General features: G+C 41.2%; 1 protein-coding gene across 7 annotated transcripts in view; it reads left to right on the forward strand.

Moving 5' to 3' along the window:
* LOC307214119 (E3 SUMO-protein ligase ZBED1-like) overlaps positions 1-19,734 on the forward strand; it is a 130,070-nt gene that overhangs the window by 35,596 nt on the left and 74,740 nt on the right. For 5 of the 7 annotated variants that reach the window (XM_079972670.1, XM_079972673.1, XM_079972672.1 and 2 more), the window contains one exon: positions 1,299-6,782. The exons of the other annotated variants lie outside the window; for them this stretch is intronic. In XM_079972670.1, coding sequence (XP_079828796.1) covers positions 1,309-3,438 — 2,130 coding nt within the window. In that variant the 5' untranslated portion in view covers positions 1,299-1,308 and the 3' untranslated portion in view covers positions 3,439-6,782. Of the gene's footprint in view, positions 1-1,298; positions 6,783-19,734 lie in introns of those variants that run through there. 7 annotated transcript variants of the gene reach the window in all.

The following is a 19,734-nucleotide window of genomic DNA, read 5'->3' on the forward strand; positions in this document are numbered from 1 at the left end:
GCTTCTGCCCTATTTATTCAAGATTTTAAGTTGCATTAAACACAGCGTAACATTTGTTTACATATAATCTGGGGGGAAACCTAACTCCATTGACATAAACTGGGTCCCACTCAATAAATATTCTTTTAAATTATTTGCAAGAGGATGTTGAAATCGAAAGTTACAAACACTTTGGGTTGCTATAAAATTTGGTAATGTCTGGGGCTGTAGAAGTGCTTAATCCTACCTCGTAAATAAATTCACAACATTTTTAAAGCCCACAAAAATGTCTACCGGCCTGCCTGTACAGCCACACATACCTATTTTAATTAACTGTAGTGCACTGATAACCTCAAAGGGAGAGAGAGAAAAGACAACAGTCAACTAATTTACAAAAGCTCCCGTTGAGGCAATTCTTAATCACACAATTGACTGCCCACAGCGAGTATGTACAAACCTGAATTAATTAGGGCTTAAATATTGTCAAGAACTGAGATACTCACTTGCCATGGTGTCTTTCCTCCCATTGGTAAGTGTCATGAATTCCTGACCACCTGTGCTTGGATACGGGGAGGAGAGTTCCTGCAGTTACATTGTGCTTTGAAATTGTTATCAGGTCTTATAGAGATCAGCATGACATAGGTCAGCCTGCTTCTCCATGGGTCCTCAGCTGGTGATAGACTGCAGCTCTCATAACTCCTGACCATTGGCTAAATTGTCTTGGGGTGATGAGACATTTGCAGTCCAACACCATCTGGGACCCAGAGTTGAAGAACACGGAGCAACTCTTACTATCTTCTTAGGCAGAGAACAAGGCAGGAAATCATCCTTGACATTTTGCTATGCTTTGGAAGTGCTCAGAGTGCCATCAGAAACAAGGCCATGCTGGGAGATAAGCTTCCCCTCCTGCAGAGTTGGAGGAAGGAGCATATTTGTGGCAACCCAATTTTTGGTCAGCTGTCAAGGCCATCCAAAATGTTTTGTTCCCTTAGTGTTTTGTCGGCTGAAATGGCATAAGTTGCTTGCGGTAAGGAGAGGAATGCAAGCTAAAACTGAGACCTTTACACTGAGACATTGGCTCTAGTTCCACATACCATGCAACTTTTAGTTTTGGACAAGTCTTCTGTCAACACCCTGAATTTGCCATATGGTGTCCAGATACATAGGCTGTGGTGTGTCCTACTTGCAGAGTGGGAGCCACCCTCAAACGTATTCAAATAATACTAAGTATATTGTGCTTGTTCACAAAAGCACTGATTTCTCATATTTGATCAGGCCTACGCTTTCTCATTTTATGTTTGTTTGCTGCCTTTTATCAGGTGCTCATTAATGAGTGAAGAACCAAAAGGTTGGGGCTGTGGCCAAGAAGCAATGGAGAATAAAAGTTTGGAAACTTCCCCGTCAGACCTAAAGTTAGTGGCCCACCCAAGAGCAAAGAGCAAAGTGTGGAAGTACTTTGGCTTTGATACCAATGCGGAAGGATGTATAATGCAGTGGAAGAAAATCTACTGCCGCATTTGCATGGCACAGATAGCCTATTCAGGAAACACGTCCAACCTCTCTTACCACCTTGAAAAGAATCATCCAGACGAGTTTTGCGAGTTTGTGAAAAGCAACACTGAGCAAATGAGGGAGGCCTTTGCCACGGCGTTTTCAAAACTGAAGCCAGAATCGTCTCAGCAGGCTGTTCAGGACACCTTAATTATGAAGGCAGGTCACAGTTACGAGAATAAAAAGCACCAAGAGCTAACATTGGCAGTGATTAGCTTAATATGTGAAGGGTTATATCCTCCTTCCATTGTAGATGAGCCAACCTTCAAGAATCTTTTACGAACGGCCGACCCCAGATATGAACTTCCTTGTAGAAAGTATTTCTGCACAAAAGCGATTCCTGAAAAATATATGGCTGTCAGGGATGTTGTGCTAAAAGAGCTGACTGATATCCCGTGGTGCGGCATATCCTCTGACATGTGGAGAAGCGGGAACCAGAACAGATCCTACGTAACACTGTCAGTTCATTTTCTCAGTAGCGGTGCTTCCAGCTGCCTGGCTGTTAATTCCCGGTGTTTAAAAACATTTGAAGTGCCCGAGGAAAACACCGCAGAGACAATTACGCGAGTACTTTATGAGATATTCATTGAATGGGGAATCAATACAAAAGTTTTTGGTGCTACAACAGATTATGGGAAAGACATTGTGAAAGCTTGCTCTCTTCTCGACATTCCAGTGCAGATGCCTTGCTTAGGGCAAACTTTTAATGCAGGTATACAGCGAGCTTTTCAGCTTCCGAAGCTGTGTGCTTTCCTGTCGAGGTGTCGGAAGCTGGTGGAATATTTTCAGCAGTCTTCAGTAGCCATGTGCATGTTGAGTGAGAAGCAGAAGCAGCAGAACACTCTGCCCTGCATGCTTGTGAGTGATCGTGTTTCCTGGTGGGGAAGCACTCTTGCCATGCTGCAGCGACTCAAGGAGCAGCAGTTCGTAATTGCCGCAGTTCTTGTGGAGGACAGCAATAATCACCACCTGATGCTGGAAGCCAGTGAGTGGAATACAATTGAAGGCTTGGTGGACTTGCTCCAGCCGTTCAAACAGGTTGCCGAAATGATGTCTGCTTCCAAATACCCAACAATAAGTATGGTGAAACCTCTCCTTCACATGCTGCTGAACACAACACTAAACATCAAAGAAAATGACTTGAAAGAAATCAGTATGGCAAAGGAAGTGATAGCCAAAGAATTGTCCACAACATACCAGCATGCGCCTGATATAGACATGTTTCTAAACGTTGCAACTTTCCTGGACCCCAGGTACAAGAAACTTCCATTTCTTTCAGCGTTTGAGAGACAGCAGGTTGAAAACAGAGTAGTAGAGGACGCAAAAAGTCTCCTAGAGGAAGAAAAGGAGAACACATTGAGGCCTGAAGAAAAGTTTTTTGCATTGTCTGAAGAGCCACCAGTGAAAAAAATGGCAATTTCCTCTACCCCTCCTCCTACTAGTGCCATCAATAACATGCTTGCAGAGATATTTTGCCAGACAGGGGGTGCTGAAGACCAAGAGGAGTGGCATGCTCAGATTATTGAGGAGCTGAGTAATTTCAAATCCCAGAAAGTTCTTGGACTAAATGAAGATCCTCTCAAGTGGTGGTCTGACAGGCTAGCTTTATTTCCTGTTTTGCCAAAGGTTCTTCAGAAATACTGGTGTATTGTGGCCACAAGTGTTTTCCCTGAACGTCTCTTTGGTTCCTCTGCAAACATTGTTAGTGCTAAGAGAAATCGGTTAGCCCCGGCTCATGTAGATGAACAAATCTTTCTGTATGAGAACTCTCGCAATGGGTCAGAAGCTGAGCCAGAGGAAGAAGATGAAGGTGAATGGGGCTTGGATCAGGAGCACATCACTAGTTTAAGTGACACCACAAATGTAAACAGTAGTTTCTTTAATATGCGAGACAGTGGCTTCATGTAGAAGGAACGCTTAATGGTACATTTTCAGAGAAAAGGGTGTTTGTTTTAAGCTGCCATTACCAAAAAATAGTTTCACATGAAGATAGTGTTGTAAATACCAAATGCTTGTAACATAGCTTTGTTTTATGTGTGTGTGTTGTTTTAAATCTCGAGTGCAACCCATGACTCCAAAACACAGAAGTAGGCTTGAGAGTTATTATTGAATTCAATTCCATATTCAGGCAAAACTTTTTAACATGTTAAATGTCTTCTGTTGTTGTAGTTATTATTGTTACTATTACTGTTATTTATTGAATTTAGATACTGCCCTTCTATCTGATGGAGCCCAGGGCAGCAAACACATCCATAGTAAAACAATATTTATTTATTTTTTAAAAAAGAAAAACAGCTAACATAACAAATTTCAAAAAATTTACAGGTAAATTTACAGTTACAGGTAAAAAGGTTATTTCATCCAGGGATCCCAGGGTTGCAAGGAACAGTATCTGGGTAAACAGGAGCATGGATCAAGGCAGCCTGGATAGCTCAGTTGGTAGAGTGTGGTGTTGATAACGCCAAGGTTGCAAGTTTGATTCCCATATGGGACAGCTGCATATTCCTGCATTGCAGGGGTTGGACTAGGTGATCCTCAGGATCCCTTCCAACTCTACATTCTATGATTTTCAGATTCCTTCTGAAAGTCAGTAATGATGGACACAGACCCACCTCACCAAAAAGAGGAATTTCATAGGTCAACACCAACTAGGCAGCCCCATGTAGAATCTGATGTGGTTGATCCTCAAGAAGGTGTTCATTTAGGTAATTGGGGCCCAATCCATTTACGGGTTTATATACTGGCACTAACAGCTTGAAATGGGTCTGGTAGCTCACTGGAAACCAGCAGCACTTTCAGGACCAGTGATGTTCTGTGTCACTTACTAGCCTAGCAGTCACATTCGACAGCAGTCCAGACAGGTTCCTAGAGCATAGGCAACTGAAGCCAGGCTGTCCTGGTCCAAGAGTGGTTGTAGCTTGTAAATCAGCCTAAGCTGGACATCAACACTCCTATCCATGGAGTCTCTTTAGAGTTGGTGATTTGTCTAAATCCAGGAATACTCTCAGAGTACAAGCCTGTTCCTTCAGAGGCAGTGCAGTTCATCCTAGAACAGGCCACACTCCTAATTTCTGGACATGGGAGCCACCACACACAGTATCTCAATTTTACCAGTTTATTGCTGAGCAGCAATCTCCTCTTAGTACTATCTGGTAGCAACCCTACAGGTAGTGGAACCACTGAATATAGTACTTCCAACTCCCAGCTTATGGTCAGTAGTGTCAAAAGTTGCTGAGGGGTGAAGGTGAAACAACACAGTCACCATCCCCTTCTCTCTCCTGATAAAGGCTATTCTTGTGTCCAAACCAGATCTGAAACCAGATTGGAATGGATATAGATAATTTGCTTCTGCTTGCTGGCCACTACCCTCTTGGTCAACTTGCCTGGGAAGGGAATATTGGGAGACTGTAGATTTTCTAAAACCTTTGGAACCGGGTAGGATCTATTAAAGAAGAGTCAAACCACTACCTATTTTAAGGTGGTGGGATTAACTTCTTCCCACAGTGAGGCCTTCTGTTAGGAAGAGGACACACAAGTAAAAAGGGTAACTTCTAAGCAATTACTCAGCCCTTCTGCTACAGACAGAAGTAGCATGTTGAATGGTCAAGCCTAATAGATGGTTTAGCTTCATTGCAGAGCTAATTTGCTGTAGGGATTTGAAGTCTTAAAAGCTTTGATCTGAACTTCCTCAAGTGTTTAAATATTTAAAGTTTTAAAGGTAAGATCAGAACACCAAGGTTTTTTTGGGTTGTTTTTTTTAAAAAGTACCTAATTTAATGGATTGCTTCAAATGTTACTCTCCTCAATAGATTAGTTTCTGTGTTAGAAGCAATATGTGTCCTCTAATATGTTAAATCAAAGATGCTCATGCTTCCATTCTTTTTTGCCCTGATGGATGTAGTAGAGTCCTGAAACATGTACCTGAATGTTCCCACAGAGAAAGTGTAGCATGAAATGTCTCATTAAGATTTGCTGTACAGATTTGTTGTATTGCTGACGGTCACAGTAAAATATAATGGATCAGGAAGTTTGCACATACACAGAAATGTTGAACATTGTGAGTTAAGGAGATGCTTGTTTAATGCCTTCTCCAGTGAACACGTTTAGGATTGGGTGACAACCTGATTCTTCACCTCACTTTCTCCCTTCAAATAAGAGTCAGTTAGTATAACACGCCAACATTGCCAGATTGGCTGTTTGGCCAGTGAATGTTGGTCATGATTCAACACAAAATTCAACATAGAATTCAACATGTTTCGGCTTAGCAATTTCAGTGGACTTCAGTATGTTTACCTCTTCGCTGAATAGTTTCCTTTGTATGATATAGTACCCTCATAAAAGGTAAATTAGAGCTCCAATGGCGGCTATATATTTTATGAAATTAAAGGCTTTATTTTTTTTACCAAAGGGCCTGCAGGGATGAAACAAGTTTTAACTTGTGCTTGTAAAAATCCTGGCTGGAGGGAATGGGTGTTACCCTCACCTCCTGCTTCAGACTCCCAAGTTCTGGTTCTGGTATACAATTTTTGCCATGCCTGAACTTGCACTTGCCCTCTTCTGTAACTCTTCTGATTGAAATTCAAGGAGGATTTTTCAAATATTTTGGAGCTTTATGTTCTGTTTCATACATGTCTAAATGTTGGCTGGATAAAGATGTCATGTTTTACATTATTTAATGTTATAATATTTAATGTTATAAGAATGGGCTTCAGTGTGCCTTGGGGTCACACACACTCCTTCCTTCCCTTTCCTACTTTATGTGTGAGGTGTGGAGATTGAAAGTTTTCACTTTTGGTTTCAAATAAACTGAAGTTTCATATTTTGTCTGAACTTTAAAAGCTGTCTTTCATTCCAACTCTTGCTAGTTTGAAGTAAACCAGAATCAAACTGATTTCAGATGGTTTTGTTTGCTATCCGGAGGAAGGATGAACCACACATTCCTGAGGTTGGATGTAATGGGAAACTGGTTTATTCAAAACAAAATAGATGCTTTCAGTGTTCTCCCATAGGTGTGAAGGAGGAGAAGGAATGAGTAAGTACATGAGTTCAAGTGGCTCAATCTCAACCATAGTTTTAATGTAATGTCTAAATTTGGCCAATGGTTCTTATCATTACTATTGAAGCAAAAATTGTCTTGTATCGGTCAAAACAGTATGGCTTTAATTTGAGGATACTGATAGGTCTAATGCACATGTACGCTTAATGAGCTTAATTATATACCACTGTTATTATAAAACTTAAGTTGGAAATGGTCTGATGGTCCTTTTTGCTGAATAGAACATAATATATTGTGATGATTTAATGTGACTGACAATTGTTTTACCTACAGATGGTTCTTTTAGAGCATTTCTTGGTAAAACTGGTGTACATAAATACATCATTTTGTTTGTATGTCGCCTTTCCATAGGTAAAACCATGCTCAAGGCAGCTTGCAACATGAATATTACAAACACAACAAAAGTAGTCATAGACAACAATTAAAACATGAAACAGTACCCATCCAAATTGAAACAATTTCCACATAAATCATAATAAGATCTAAAATAAAGATACAAATAAGAACATCAATAACAGCAACAATCTCCCTGCAACAAAAACCCCTAAACAATACCCCAACCCAAGAGTCTGTTCAGCAGCCTCAGCTTTTGTGGTTGGAGTCACACAGGTCAAAAAAGGCCAGCAAGGCAGGAAGCAAGTGTTCCAGCCAATATGGTGTATGGTGTGAAGTGTAACCATTCATGATAACCTGGTTCCATACAGGTCTGTTTCATGTTTGTCACTTCCTGTTGAGTAACCAGTTAAATGAATTGGCCCTAGTTCTTACCATGCTGTAATATGTGGGTAGTAAAACTGCGTCCACAAAGTATCTCAAGTCTAATTTTATGTGGCCGATGATACCTCCTGAAGCTGCCCCATTTCATTCTTCCCTCTCATGGACAGAATATATAGGTAAGATAAGATCTATAGCTTGCTGTGCCAGTTCAGTATCACAGAATTTGATGCAGCTTCAGCACAGGAGAGAGATTTGGCCACATGACTATTTAGACAATATGGCATTTCTGCCATATTGGAATTACTAAATACTGCCTGAGATGGCTTAAAACCTTTGATTATTTTGTAGACATAAATATATAACAATGTTCCGTAGTTCTTTTAGTTAAACAAATCTTTTTATTACTAGCTCTAGTCATATTAAGAATAGATGAGTAGTTCTATTTTTAAAAAGTTTCTTAAGGATATTGCCAGTGCATTACACTCTCTAGTGCAGTGGTTCTTAAATGTCTCTGTGCCAAACTTTTTAGAATAAAAATTTACTGGCTCCATTTATTGTTGGAAAACAAAAACAAAGAAACAACTCCCAGCAGTGCTTGATTTTGAAAGAGTATCCACATTCTGCAAATAAAAATTATTATTTTGATAATCTACTACACTGAAATATTTAAATGTTACGTTGATTGTCCTTGAATCTTTCCCCTATGCTTGCCATCGTCTCCAGTGTGGCACCCACTTTGAGAACCACTGCTCTTGTGCTTCCTGGGCTTCTCTATATAGCACAGAAAGCAAGACAGAAGAGTTCTGATATTCTATATACCACACAAATATTCACATATGTTGTTGGTTTCCTTGTTGACGATGAACCTTCATGTTCTGTAGTATACCTCCTATACATGAATGTAATTCAATCAATGCAGAAGGCACTTATTTTTAAACCACTATAGTACAGAAGCACCCATTATTGTTTGGCTTTATTCATGTAGGGCGTACAGGACATACAGGGCATAAATTTATGTGTGTATCAGCCATGCACAGCTCATGTACAGATCAGTTGAACCTTCTGACACAGCCTGCTGAATATGCAGTCATAGCTTGGGCATTTTTCAATATACCGTAGCTTGGCAAATCCCATTTTGGAGCATAGTTTCTAGAAAGTGATCGAAAGCAATATGTCAAAATATTTTGAACTAATAAGCCATTTAACCCATACTGTTCCCACCCCCTTCTGATTCTCAGCTGTTGCAGTGTTGATCAGCTAAAGTCATCAAGGAAGTACCCCATAAAATGGTGATATTAATCTGATTTGAACTTGCTGAATTTTAAATCCATGGAAGCTCAAGATGAAATTTAAACAGCAAATTAGACTTATGCTGTCGTAAGCTATATTTGTTCCGCTACACCTAAATATAGTAATCAACTTCTACCTACTATCAATGTTATTCCAGCTACTATGACTGAAAACATGAAATGGTTGGCTATGCCTTTCCCATATCCTGTATTCTGGCCCAGGAAGTAAATTTTGTCAGAGCTGTGGTTGAACTGAAGGTATTTTCCTTTCACACAGCTGACTTCCTTTGGAGCTGGTCTAGGTGTCATTGGAAGATCGGAAACAGTCTCATATAGAGGTCTGGTCCATGTAGCCATACACTATTTATTGATGAGCTAATACGAGTCAAAGGCTTTGTTCCAACCTGACTATTAGAAATTACTTAATTGGGGATGCTGGAGACTCAACCAGAGACCTTTGGTGTCAAAGCATATGCTCATCCATTGAGCTTAGCCCCTTCAAAAGTTGTATTTCAAAAATTGTAAAAAGAAAACAAAACCCAAAACAAAACAAAAATTGTTTCTACTTGCAAAGCTAATTCTGTCTTGTCTTCCTTGCCTTGTATTTTCAAGTGCTTCAAACTCTTCTTTTTTCTAAGTTCATTTCTTTCTTTTTTAAAAAAGCCTTTTTTTCAGAAAAGGATTTGATTTCATTACCTAAAGAGTTCTTTCTAGAGTTCTTGGCGTGGAAGGGGCATAAATGTGACTTTTCAAAGTGAAATGGAGCATTTGAGGATAGAGATGGATAGAATGGGTTTAAGTGTAGACATTCCACTTGGCCTCATACAATGCATTTCTGGCTTTAAATTTTTTTGGTATCCAAAATAAAATTGTACATGGTTGAAATGACATGTTACTGTGATCAAAACCATTGTAAGTCCTTTCTGTTGTGTGTGATTTATTTGATGTCTTAAGCTCAGACTTAATAAACCCACAGAAAATTTTTCCTGTAATTTTTCAAACAAACAACAATGTTCATTAACATGTTTCTGGAGCTTCCTGATTGAACTATTCCATCTTCAAATTCATATATTCAGACTAGGTGTGTTAATGGTTTCCCAATGGGGAATCAACTTAAAATATTTCCTCTTTCACTGCTCGTTGCGCCAGTAAATGTGCTGACTTCTTTGTGTCTATATAAAATGTACTGTCCTATGTGAGGGCACAAGCTTCTGTTCCAGATTTCCATCCTATCTGAGTTGAGAGTGGTCTTCCATGGAAAAAGCAACATTCTGGAAATACTTCGTCTCATGTTGTGGGCATATGTTTTCCTGGCTCTGTACCCCACTGGAGTAGTACTTTGTTCAGAATACAGTTCCGTTACAGCCCAAGGGTTTGCAGCTGATTTTCTTCTTGCCAAAGGACCTCTACATGAACATGATGTGTCTTGCAGGCACAGGTCTGCAAGAAATGTGTGTATGTTTCAGCCAACGAAAGCCTCTCTGTGATGTGTACCTATATCAAAACATTCTCTAAAATATACACAGTGGTACCTTGGGTTACAAACACCTCGGGTTACAAACACTTTGGGTTACAGACTCTGTTAACCCGGAAGTAGTACCTCGGGTTAAGAACTTTACCTCAGGATGAGAAGAGAAATTGCACGCCGGCAGTGCGGCGGCAGTGGGAGGCCCCATTAGCTAAAGTGGTACCTCAAGTTAAGAACAGTTTCAGGTTAAGAACGGACCTCCGGAATGAATTAAGTTCATAACCAGAGGTACCACTGTACTTGAATTTTCTACATGTTCTACAAAGAACTATGAATTAATACCCTGATCCTGAAAGATGTGTTCTTTCCCAGACTGCCCTGCCCTTAATGCTGCCCACTACACATGAATTTGAAGTGGAGTATCAAAAACATTTTGTGATATTGCAGGAGGAGAGGTGACTGATTAAAAATACCAAACAAGCTGGTAAGGGCGACAGGGATGGGACCCTGGGATTTCTCAACCAATTTGTAAGCTTCAGCAACTCTTTGGAACTTGTGTCAGGTTTAACAAATATGCTACAGAAGCTAGTAACGTGAAACACCCTATCCCTGCCTGCTTTGAGCCATCGTAGTTTCCTGTCTTTTACATAACTTGTAAAGAAGCTCACCTTGGCACATATTGTAGGGACTGATCTCTTCATTTTGTGTTGTTTGGCTCATGGAATAGTTAGGAGACGGTTTCATAAGCATGGATCAACCTTCCAACTGGGGTCTGCTGAGTAGAAGTCAGGGGAGCGATGAGTGCACCAAAATTCTTGACTCTAAAGTGCAAAGATATGAAGTGATGTAAATTAGGGAAGCCTGCTGTGTACATCAAAGTATACAGCACATAATCAGTCCTTCAGTCTGTCATCAATATATGAGATGAGCCTGATTTTTGAAATTCTAAAAATGCAGCTTTGGAAATTCATTCCGTCAGAGAACAAGACAAGGGCATAAATACAGTCTGTATTATATTAAGTATATTAACAATGGAAACTAAAAACCCAAGGGTTTCCTGGTATTTTATTGTGTATTACATACTTGTGCTTTTAATTACAAGGGAATTACTTGTGCTTTGGAATGAATTTCCAAAGCTGCATTTTTAGATTGCCGCAGCCCTGTCATGGGGTATGCATGGCCTTCCAAATGTTGCTGAACTACAGTTCACATCATCCCTAGCTATTGCCTATGCTGGTGGAGGTTGATAGAAATTGGTTGCAGGTCTCTCCCCTGCCCTACAATATACAGAATAGTTGCTATCCATTAGTTTCCATGTTGTTCAGTACAAATTGAAATTAGAATAGCAGTATTATTATATTAACATCTTTTAAAATGATTTCTTTTAGTAAAAAATGAAAATACTGTTGGGAACTATTATTAAAATAGGAAGCAATATCCTCTCAGAATGCTGTGGTTGGCGTTCAGTGCTAGTGGCTGTTAAATCTTATAATAGATAACGGGTCTGATGCTAAGCTGTTAGGAACTGGTTGGACGCAAAGGAATGGTGGAGGAACCTGCTGTGAAACCTCCAAGGGAAGAATGCTCAGAGCCCAGGGATTGGTTGGTGGGACAAGTGGAGTGGAAAAGAGAGAAAAGACTGGGAGGATGTGCCGGAAGCTGAAAAGGTAGCAGGGCTTTGTGAGCTGGGGGAGTCTGTGTCAGAGAGCAGCCTAGAATCAGACATAAGCTGAAATGGGAGGGGGAAAGCCAAGAGGCAGAGTTAGGCTTGAGAAGAGGCACAGGTGTTTCCCCTTACTGCTTTGTCAAGCTACTGCTCCCCCTGGTGTCCCAGAACCAGGATAGTCATGAAATGGGAGGGGCAAAGACAGGCACACAGGCACAGTCTCCAACTGCTTGGAAAACACCATGGAGAGAAGATGGGAGGCGGGAACCTTTAATCTTCATGGGTGCAAGACCTGAGTTGCTGTGCTCATTAGGCCTGACACTCCTGTGCGGATCCTATTTTGCTGATAAAGAGTTAACTCCAGCTTGCTCAGTGTGATGTACTGCTGATATGCTCCTGCTATAAGATCAGTGATCCTGTTGAAACAGTGCCCCTGGTGCCTGCTAAGAGAAAGGAGGGGAAGTGATTTTTGCCAATTCCTCCTCCCTCCCCTGCAAAAGAATACAGTGGTACCTCGGGTTACATATGCTTCAGGTTACATACGCTTCAGGTTACAGACTCTGCTAACCCAGAAATAGTACCTCGGGTTAAGAACTTTGCTTCAGGATGAGAACAGAAATCGTGCTCCGGCGGCACAGCAGCAGTGGGAGGCCCCATTAGCTAAAGTGGTGCTTCAGGTTAAGAACAGTTTCAGGTTAAGAACAGACCTCCAGAACTAATTAAGTACGTAACCAGAGGTACCACTGTATTGACTCTGAATATTGAAAAGCCTCCCTCCATTTTTTTGGGTTAGCAGGAGCCTCCACTAGATCAAATGCTTTTATCTTTGTGGATGGGCATCTCTGGATCCAGCCCAGTGAATATTTGTTGAATGAGTGTAGACTACATACATAATTTATACTGGGGAACAGTTTGAAGGCAAAGTGACATTATTGTGTTATGGTTCTGGGTTTGATTCAGACTAAGGGTGGTGTCCATCTTAGCAATTCTACTAGCACAACCACTTCATGCTGTGCAGTGGGACTTCCACTCCTCATCTCTCACCTCATCTGCTCTAGGTGGTTTGGGGAACCCCAGAACATATTTAGAGAGTATTGGGACAAAGTGAAGGGTTCTGTTACGCTTTCAAAAGTGCTTATGCTAGTAGAAGTGTTTAGTTGGATACCTCCCAAAGTGAGTTGCACTCAAACCCCATTGAAATCAATGTAGAGAGTTAACAAGCTCCAATGGAACCAATGGGATTTATTAGCAACACCCTGTGGCTATAAAATTATTGACCAAACATAGATATTTGAAGGTTATCTCCCCCACCCATAAACCAGCTCTTTTTCCTTTCCTTGCACGTATTTGTTATATCAAACTTCTGATTTGCGTTTTAATGAAGGTTCACTTCCAAGTGAACTTAATCTTGATTTCTTTTTCATTCTTTCACTTTTGGAATATAATTAAAGTAGCTCTAAACTGATTGTCTAGTTCAGAAGTGAAATGATTGCCTTATCTTCAAGGGTCAAGAACTTCCAGCAGCGTCCAATCACTTTATCAGCAGTCATCTAACTCGTGGCGTTATCTGATTTTTTTAACAAAAGGCCTCATTTTCAGGGTACTTGGAAGTCCTGCTGGCTTATTCAAGATGAGGATGAAGCACACACTACCTGTTAACAGATTTTCTCTTTATTATTACTTTGCATGTCTAAGGGCTAAGACATGGTGAACTTTACATGGATGATGATGTAGCAGATGATGAGTATTCATTGCTGGTAACTGAAATTCTAAGAATTTAGAAGGCTGACTGAAGTTGGCATATTTCCCACCTCCCCCCACCCCAGAATTGTCAAATAGGGATTCCTGCCAAACTATATTTGGGCTTTCTCTTTCTGGAAGGGAATTCTGGTTAAGCATTTGAGCTTTCGCCATGTTCGGCAGATGAACAATTTCCAAGGTTTTCCTGTGTTAATTGTTTCTATTCATGTCGCTTACTCAATGTTACACTGGTTACAAAGGCAGTACAGCAGATCTTTCCAAACTCTGTGCCATGACATGTCAGTGTGTCGGCTGCGGTGTGTAGGTGTGTTGTGTGAACACTCTCTGTGCTCCTCCTGGGACTGAGAAGGGAGTGGGCAGCCTGCTGGTTTGCTAATAAAACTGAATTACTGTGTCGCGAAATGATACATGCCTAAAAAGTGTGTCACCAACATGAAAAGCTTGGAAAGCTCAGCAGTACAGTGAACTGAGTTGGGGTGTGTCAAAAGAAACCTGTTGACTCAAACAGGTATTGCAGTGAATAACTACTATTATTTACAAAGCACCTAAACATTTTTTGGCGGCGTACAGAGATTTAAAACAAAAGCAAGGCAAGCTCATAATCTAATAGAAACAATACAAAAGGAATGAGGGATGGGAACAGAAGAGGAAAACAAACAATTCAGCTACCAGTTCTAAAAAATTACATAATTGCTGTTCCAGTGACTGGCTGGTGAGGAAAGAGAAGGAGACGGCAGTTGGTCACAGCCTCCTCTCTCCTTGATACACACATACTTTGGAATGGGCTCCTTGAAGTTAAAGGACACATCGCTGGGTGATTCATGAAATTCAGGTGTGTGGTAGGTTATCTACCGCACACCACTTTCTGCAGATTTGGTCTCAATTCTGAGTGGTGATGTTGATCTGTAAGCTGGACAGCTGTCCTCTTAACAGCAGTGTGCAGTTTACAGGGAACAATTAAGGGATGAAAATTCTTCTATATCAGAAACCAGACTAGCATGCAACCAGAGACCAAATTGCTGCTTTGCTGTAAACTTTAGTGTACCTATCTACCCTCTGATGCAGCCAGTTGGAAATGGCTGTTGAAGGAAATGGGGAGAAGAAAAGCCAGTTCAGAGAACAGGTTTCTCAGTGGCAATCAGCCATAATAACTAAAAACGGGACCTCTTATTATAGGCAGCATACGTCTGATTATCACATGCTGAGACAAAACCAGGGATGGCTATTTCTAGCACGGCCCGGTTGGGATTGTTCATGGGGCGTATAACTGGGTATTGCTGAAGGCAGAATGTTTGACTAGATGGACTTTTGGTGTCATCAAGCAGTTCAGTTTTAATCAGTGGTTGTCAGCTGGAAGTGCCTTCTCCCCTTTCTCTCCTAGGAAGTGGGCGTACACCTGCTACCATCAGCCTGAGCACAGCTGGCTGGGGGACTTAAGACTGACATGATGGCTTGTTTGGGGAGCAGGGCAATGCGAAACTGCAAGGGATTTGCGGGTGGAACAGTGTATGTGCTTACTGCTGTTTTCATTTTTTCAGTCAGCTGGGAAGTGGCTGACCCAGCCAGCTGAGAAAACACACACACACACACACACACACACACACACACACACACACACACACAGCTGCATTTACTGGTTTACTGTATTTTCTAACACCCCCCAACCTTATTTGCATATTGAAGCAAATCTGCGATTCAGCAGAGCTCTTGTTTCAAGTGTGCAAATTATGAACCAGAGCAGTTGTGACCATGAGATGTGCCTTTCCTGAAACCAACAATTGTGTCCCAGAGAGCAATGATATATCGGATATATATCAGAAATCATGCTGTGCTGTCAGCAAGAGAACTTAGTGACTCTGTAGCCTCACCATCATCACATGTATAACTCTCAGACATGTGGAACTCGCAGACATTGTGCTGACACACTGGTAGAATTGTAGAGGTGGAAGGGACCTACAGTGGTACCTCGGGTTACATATGCTTCAGGTTACATAGGCTTCAGGTTACAGACTCCACTCACCCAGAAATAGTACCTCAGGTTAAGAACTTTGCTTCAGGATAATAACAGAAATCATGTTCCAGCGGCGCAGCAGCAGCGGGAGGCCCCATTAGCTAAAGTGCTGCTTCAGGTTATGAACAGTTTCAGGTTAAGTACGGACCTCCGGAATGAATTAAGTATTTAACCCGAGGTACCACTGTATTAGGGTCATCTAGTGCAATGCAGGAATCTTTTGCCCAACATGGGCCTTGAACCTAAGACCCTGAGATTAAGAGTCTGATGCTCTACCGAGGGGCAGGGCTTTGCCACATGCCTCTGTCCCCCCCCTCACACATTTGTTTATGTTCCTGAATAGGGCTTTTGTGAAACTGCATAGTCAACAATGTGATTCACCAAGGCTCTTCTGTGGCCTTCATTGCATCGGAAAAGCTTTTTGCCTGGAATGATCAGTTTGCAGATGACAACTGTGCACACTCACATTGTGATGATGAGAGCCTTTGGGCCTTACAGTGACTATTGCTGAATCAGCAGATTATTTACTTTTTAATATCCACTTGTTTTTTAAATAATAAACATTATTACAATAAGCCCTGTATATATTTATCAATAAACAGTCTGCAGGATTAAATTGTGTGAAAAGTGAAAAAAATGTATATATTACCTTATACTGCACCATCAGTGTTCATTGTGCTTTGGACTATCACCAGCAAAAAATAATATGGATCCCTTCTCTGAAAAGCATGCATTCAGAATTTTGACAGTGGGGAAAGTAACAAGAAATGGAGAAGGGAGGGAATTGATAGCAAGAGATAAACGTAGGCAAGTGCATGTAACCCCCCTCATTAATTGTAAATGGGTGTGTGTGTGTCCCTGTGTAGAAAGGGTTGATGGGAAGTGTGGCTTCTCAGCCGTCTGCTGATGTCCACATGTTCAGCCTTGATGTCTGCATATGGACCTCTATGGGAATCAGAAGCTTGATCACACAGGTTCCAGCTGCTGTGGAAGTCTACCATGCAGGCTTTCCTGGTTCAGATGTCCATGCCTAATGTGTAAATATCATCCCTTTATGTACCTGGATTCCCTTCACTTGATTCACTCATGGAGAGATCTGTACTTGTGCTCAGTTATGATATCTGAGTGACAGGGAGATTTTTGCTAAATGAAAATACTTCCAATCTAGATCTCTTATTTCATGCTTACGTAGGGCCTTGATAGCCAAAGGTACTTTCCTGTTTGGCATATCCATCAACGAACACACAACTACATGGAAAAATGAAAGTAACCACAATAACAAGCCGAATACAGGAGTCTTAGCTCCAAAACCCATGATAACTTGAGGCAATATTTAACTCTACAATTACCAGCTACTATACCAGGTACTGGCATTCAGACCCTGGAGAGTTGACCAAGGGTGAATACGTATAGTCTTTAGGCCCAAAAACATTAGCCAGCCCTTGTATAGACAGTGGGGAGAATGTGGTAGGTGGATGAACTGAACTTGCGAGGGAACCATTGCTGTGGTTTTATTTCAAACCTCCTTCAGACTATTTTGGCTGAATTGTGACTTCAGGAAGGTAAGACTTGTAGAATTTAGCTTTGCTCAGAGTTGGAATATAAAAAACCCCCCCAAGCCAGCTGCTGATGCTCCATCAGTTTTGGAGCAATACAGTTCCTTTAAGTGTATGCAGGAAGCTTCTTCGAGAATTTCTTCTGTTGTTTTGCTCCTTGTATGTCAAAAATGCCAGCAGCCCCCTGCCACTTTCTTGTTCCTCTGATCTTTTGTGCTGTCGTCCAATGCAACCCATTTTATCTGTTGTTTCAGGGCTGCTCTTGTCTGACATTACAAAGATTTCTCCCAGCTGTTTCCCCTTCCCTTGTTTCATCCTTGCCTTCAAAGGTTATATTGCTTTTTGTTGTGTACACCTGTTTGTTCAATGAGATCAGAGTCCCTCCCCCACAGAATTTAGTACAATTTATGATTTTAAACAAGTAGTAAATGTATGTAGGTCTTTTTTTCTTTTAACATGTTGACCAGTTTTTTCCCATGTGTGCATGAAGCTTGTGTGTGTGTATATAATCTTTACAAAACTATAAAATGCTTACAATGATCAGTAACCCAAACAATGGACTTATTGCTTCTTATATTGCCAAATCATTCTGCAATGCGAAGTAAATAAAAATTGACTGTTTTATGGAATGAAGCTGGCTTATAGAATGTGTAATGAGGCCTATTATTGTTATGCTTTTATGGTGTTATGGTGTAATTCCAGGCTAATGAAAAAGAGGGAAGCAAAATTGTTCATGTGTATGTATGTATTGTATGTATGTACCAACCTAGCAGTTCGAAAGCACGTCAAAGTGCAAGTAGATAAATAGGTACTGCTCCTGTGGGAAGGTAAACGGCGTTTCCGTGCGTTGCTCTGGTTCGCCAGAAGCGGCTTAGTCATGCTGGCCACATGACCCGGAAGCTGTATGCCAGCTCCCTTGGCCAATAAAGCGAGATGAGCACCGCAACCCCAGAGTCGGTCACGACTGGACCTAATGGTCAGGGGTCCCTTTACCCTTTACCTTTATGTATGTACTGTATGGTGCTTAGATAGGATATTAATTTCTAAATCAGTATTAACCTTCCAAAACTTAGAAAATATTTTAAATTATTTATGTTTTATTTATTAGTTTGTAAACTTTTTATACTGCCTTTTCTCCTCAGATCTCAAAGCAATGTAGATGGCAGTTACCTTATATTATTAGCATAACAATACTGTGAGGAAATTTAAGGCATTCAGTTAGATTCATGGTTTACAGTACTTAGAATGTGAACCTTGGTTTTGCACATTTACACCCAGCTTTGTGTGGACAGGTGGAGTCCCCCCAGTCCCAGGCGACCCCTGAGTGGAATAATGACTCAAGACAACATGCTATTGGATTAAAATTGGCCATAAGATTCACCTTCTGTTGTGTGGGCAGGGCGGTCCCTCTCCCTACCTGGCTGATCCCCTGGCAACATCTCCCCAGGTGGGATTGGGCGATTGGCTGAGGTAGACAGAGACCTCCAGGTATCCAGCCTGGGGAGGGCGAAGCCAGCCCATACTACCGGATGCCAAACTGGGATCTGGGGGCTGCGCACGACCACGCAAAAGGTGCCCCTTATTTGATGTGGTCATTCCAGCTGTTACTCATTAGGGCTTCTTTATATTGTTGACCAATATCACCAACAAATTTTGAAGTGGTTTCAGCCCTATGCTTAAAGGACAAAGGGTGTGACCCTGCTAATTCTTCTGGACCTGTCACTGGTCCTTGATACTACCAGCCATGGTATTTTGGCCCTAGGCTGTTTTTGCTATGAGGTCCCTCTTGTTCCCCCTTCTTTCCAACATCTACATGAAGCTACCGTGAGGGGTGCCAAACGTATGCCGATGATTCCCTTCTTTACCTTTTTTTTTTGACATCTGAGTTAAGTGATGTGTCGAAAGTGCTGAAATTGGTAGTGGAATGGATGAAGGACAATAAACTGAAATACAACCCTGAAGAGGAAGACACTGAGTGTAGGCAGTTCATCTACTGGAGGAGACAGTGTTCTTCCTGTTCTGGATGGGATTGCACTCCTCTCCAGGGATCAGTGTTGTGCCTGGATCCAGATTTGTCACTTGAGATCCCTGTGAAAGAATGCCTTTCCTCAGCTAAGGCTGGTGTATCAGGTACAACTCATCCTAGACTGGGATAAGCTTTGCTAGCCTTCAGATGCTGACTACTGTAATGTGGGGTTGCCTCTGAAACTGCAGCTATTTCAAAATAAAGCTGTATTTTCAAGCACAAATGCTTGGACTTTACCTTTAAAAGCCTGACATGATTTGGGGCTTGAATACTGAAGGATCACTTCCCTTCTCAAAGATGAAGGTGGTTATGTATTGAGGACACTTCTGGTGGTCTTCCACAGAGTTCACCCTCCTGAGGAGCAGTGAGTGGCAAACAGAAAAAATGGCCTTCTAAATAGTGGCACCTTAGTTATGGAATTACCTTCTTAGGTAGCCTTGGTTTGGGACTACATTAATTTCTTAGCATCAGGTACATGTACAAATTAGATGGGCTTAATATATTTATCGGCATACAATTTCCCCATTTTTATAAGTTTCAGTATGTATGATTTTCTTTTGGATTAAGGGTTGGCGCACATGAATGTATTGTAATGAGTGATGCCTAAAATACAATAAAAATAATCTGAATATAAATCTCAGCATCAGGTGATAA

This window comes from Podarcis cretensis (assembly GCF_951804945.1).
Source record: "Podarcis cretensis genome assembly, chromosome: 4".
NCBI classification, from domain to species: Eukaryota; Metazoa; Chordata; class Lepidosauria; order Squamata; family Lacertidae; genus Podarcis; species Podarcis cretensis.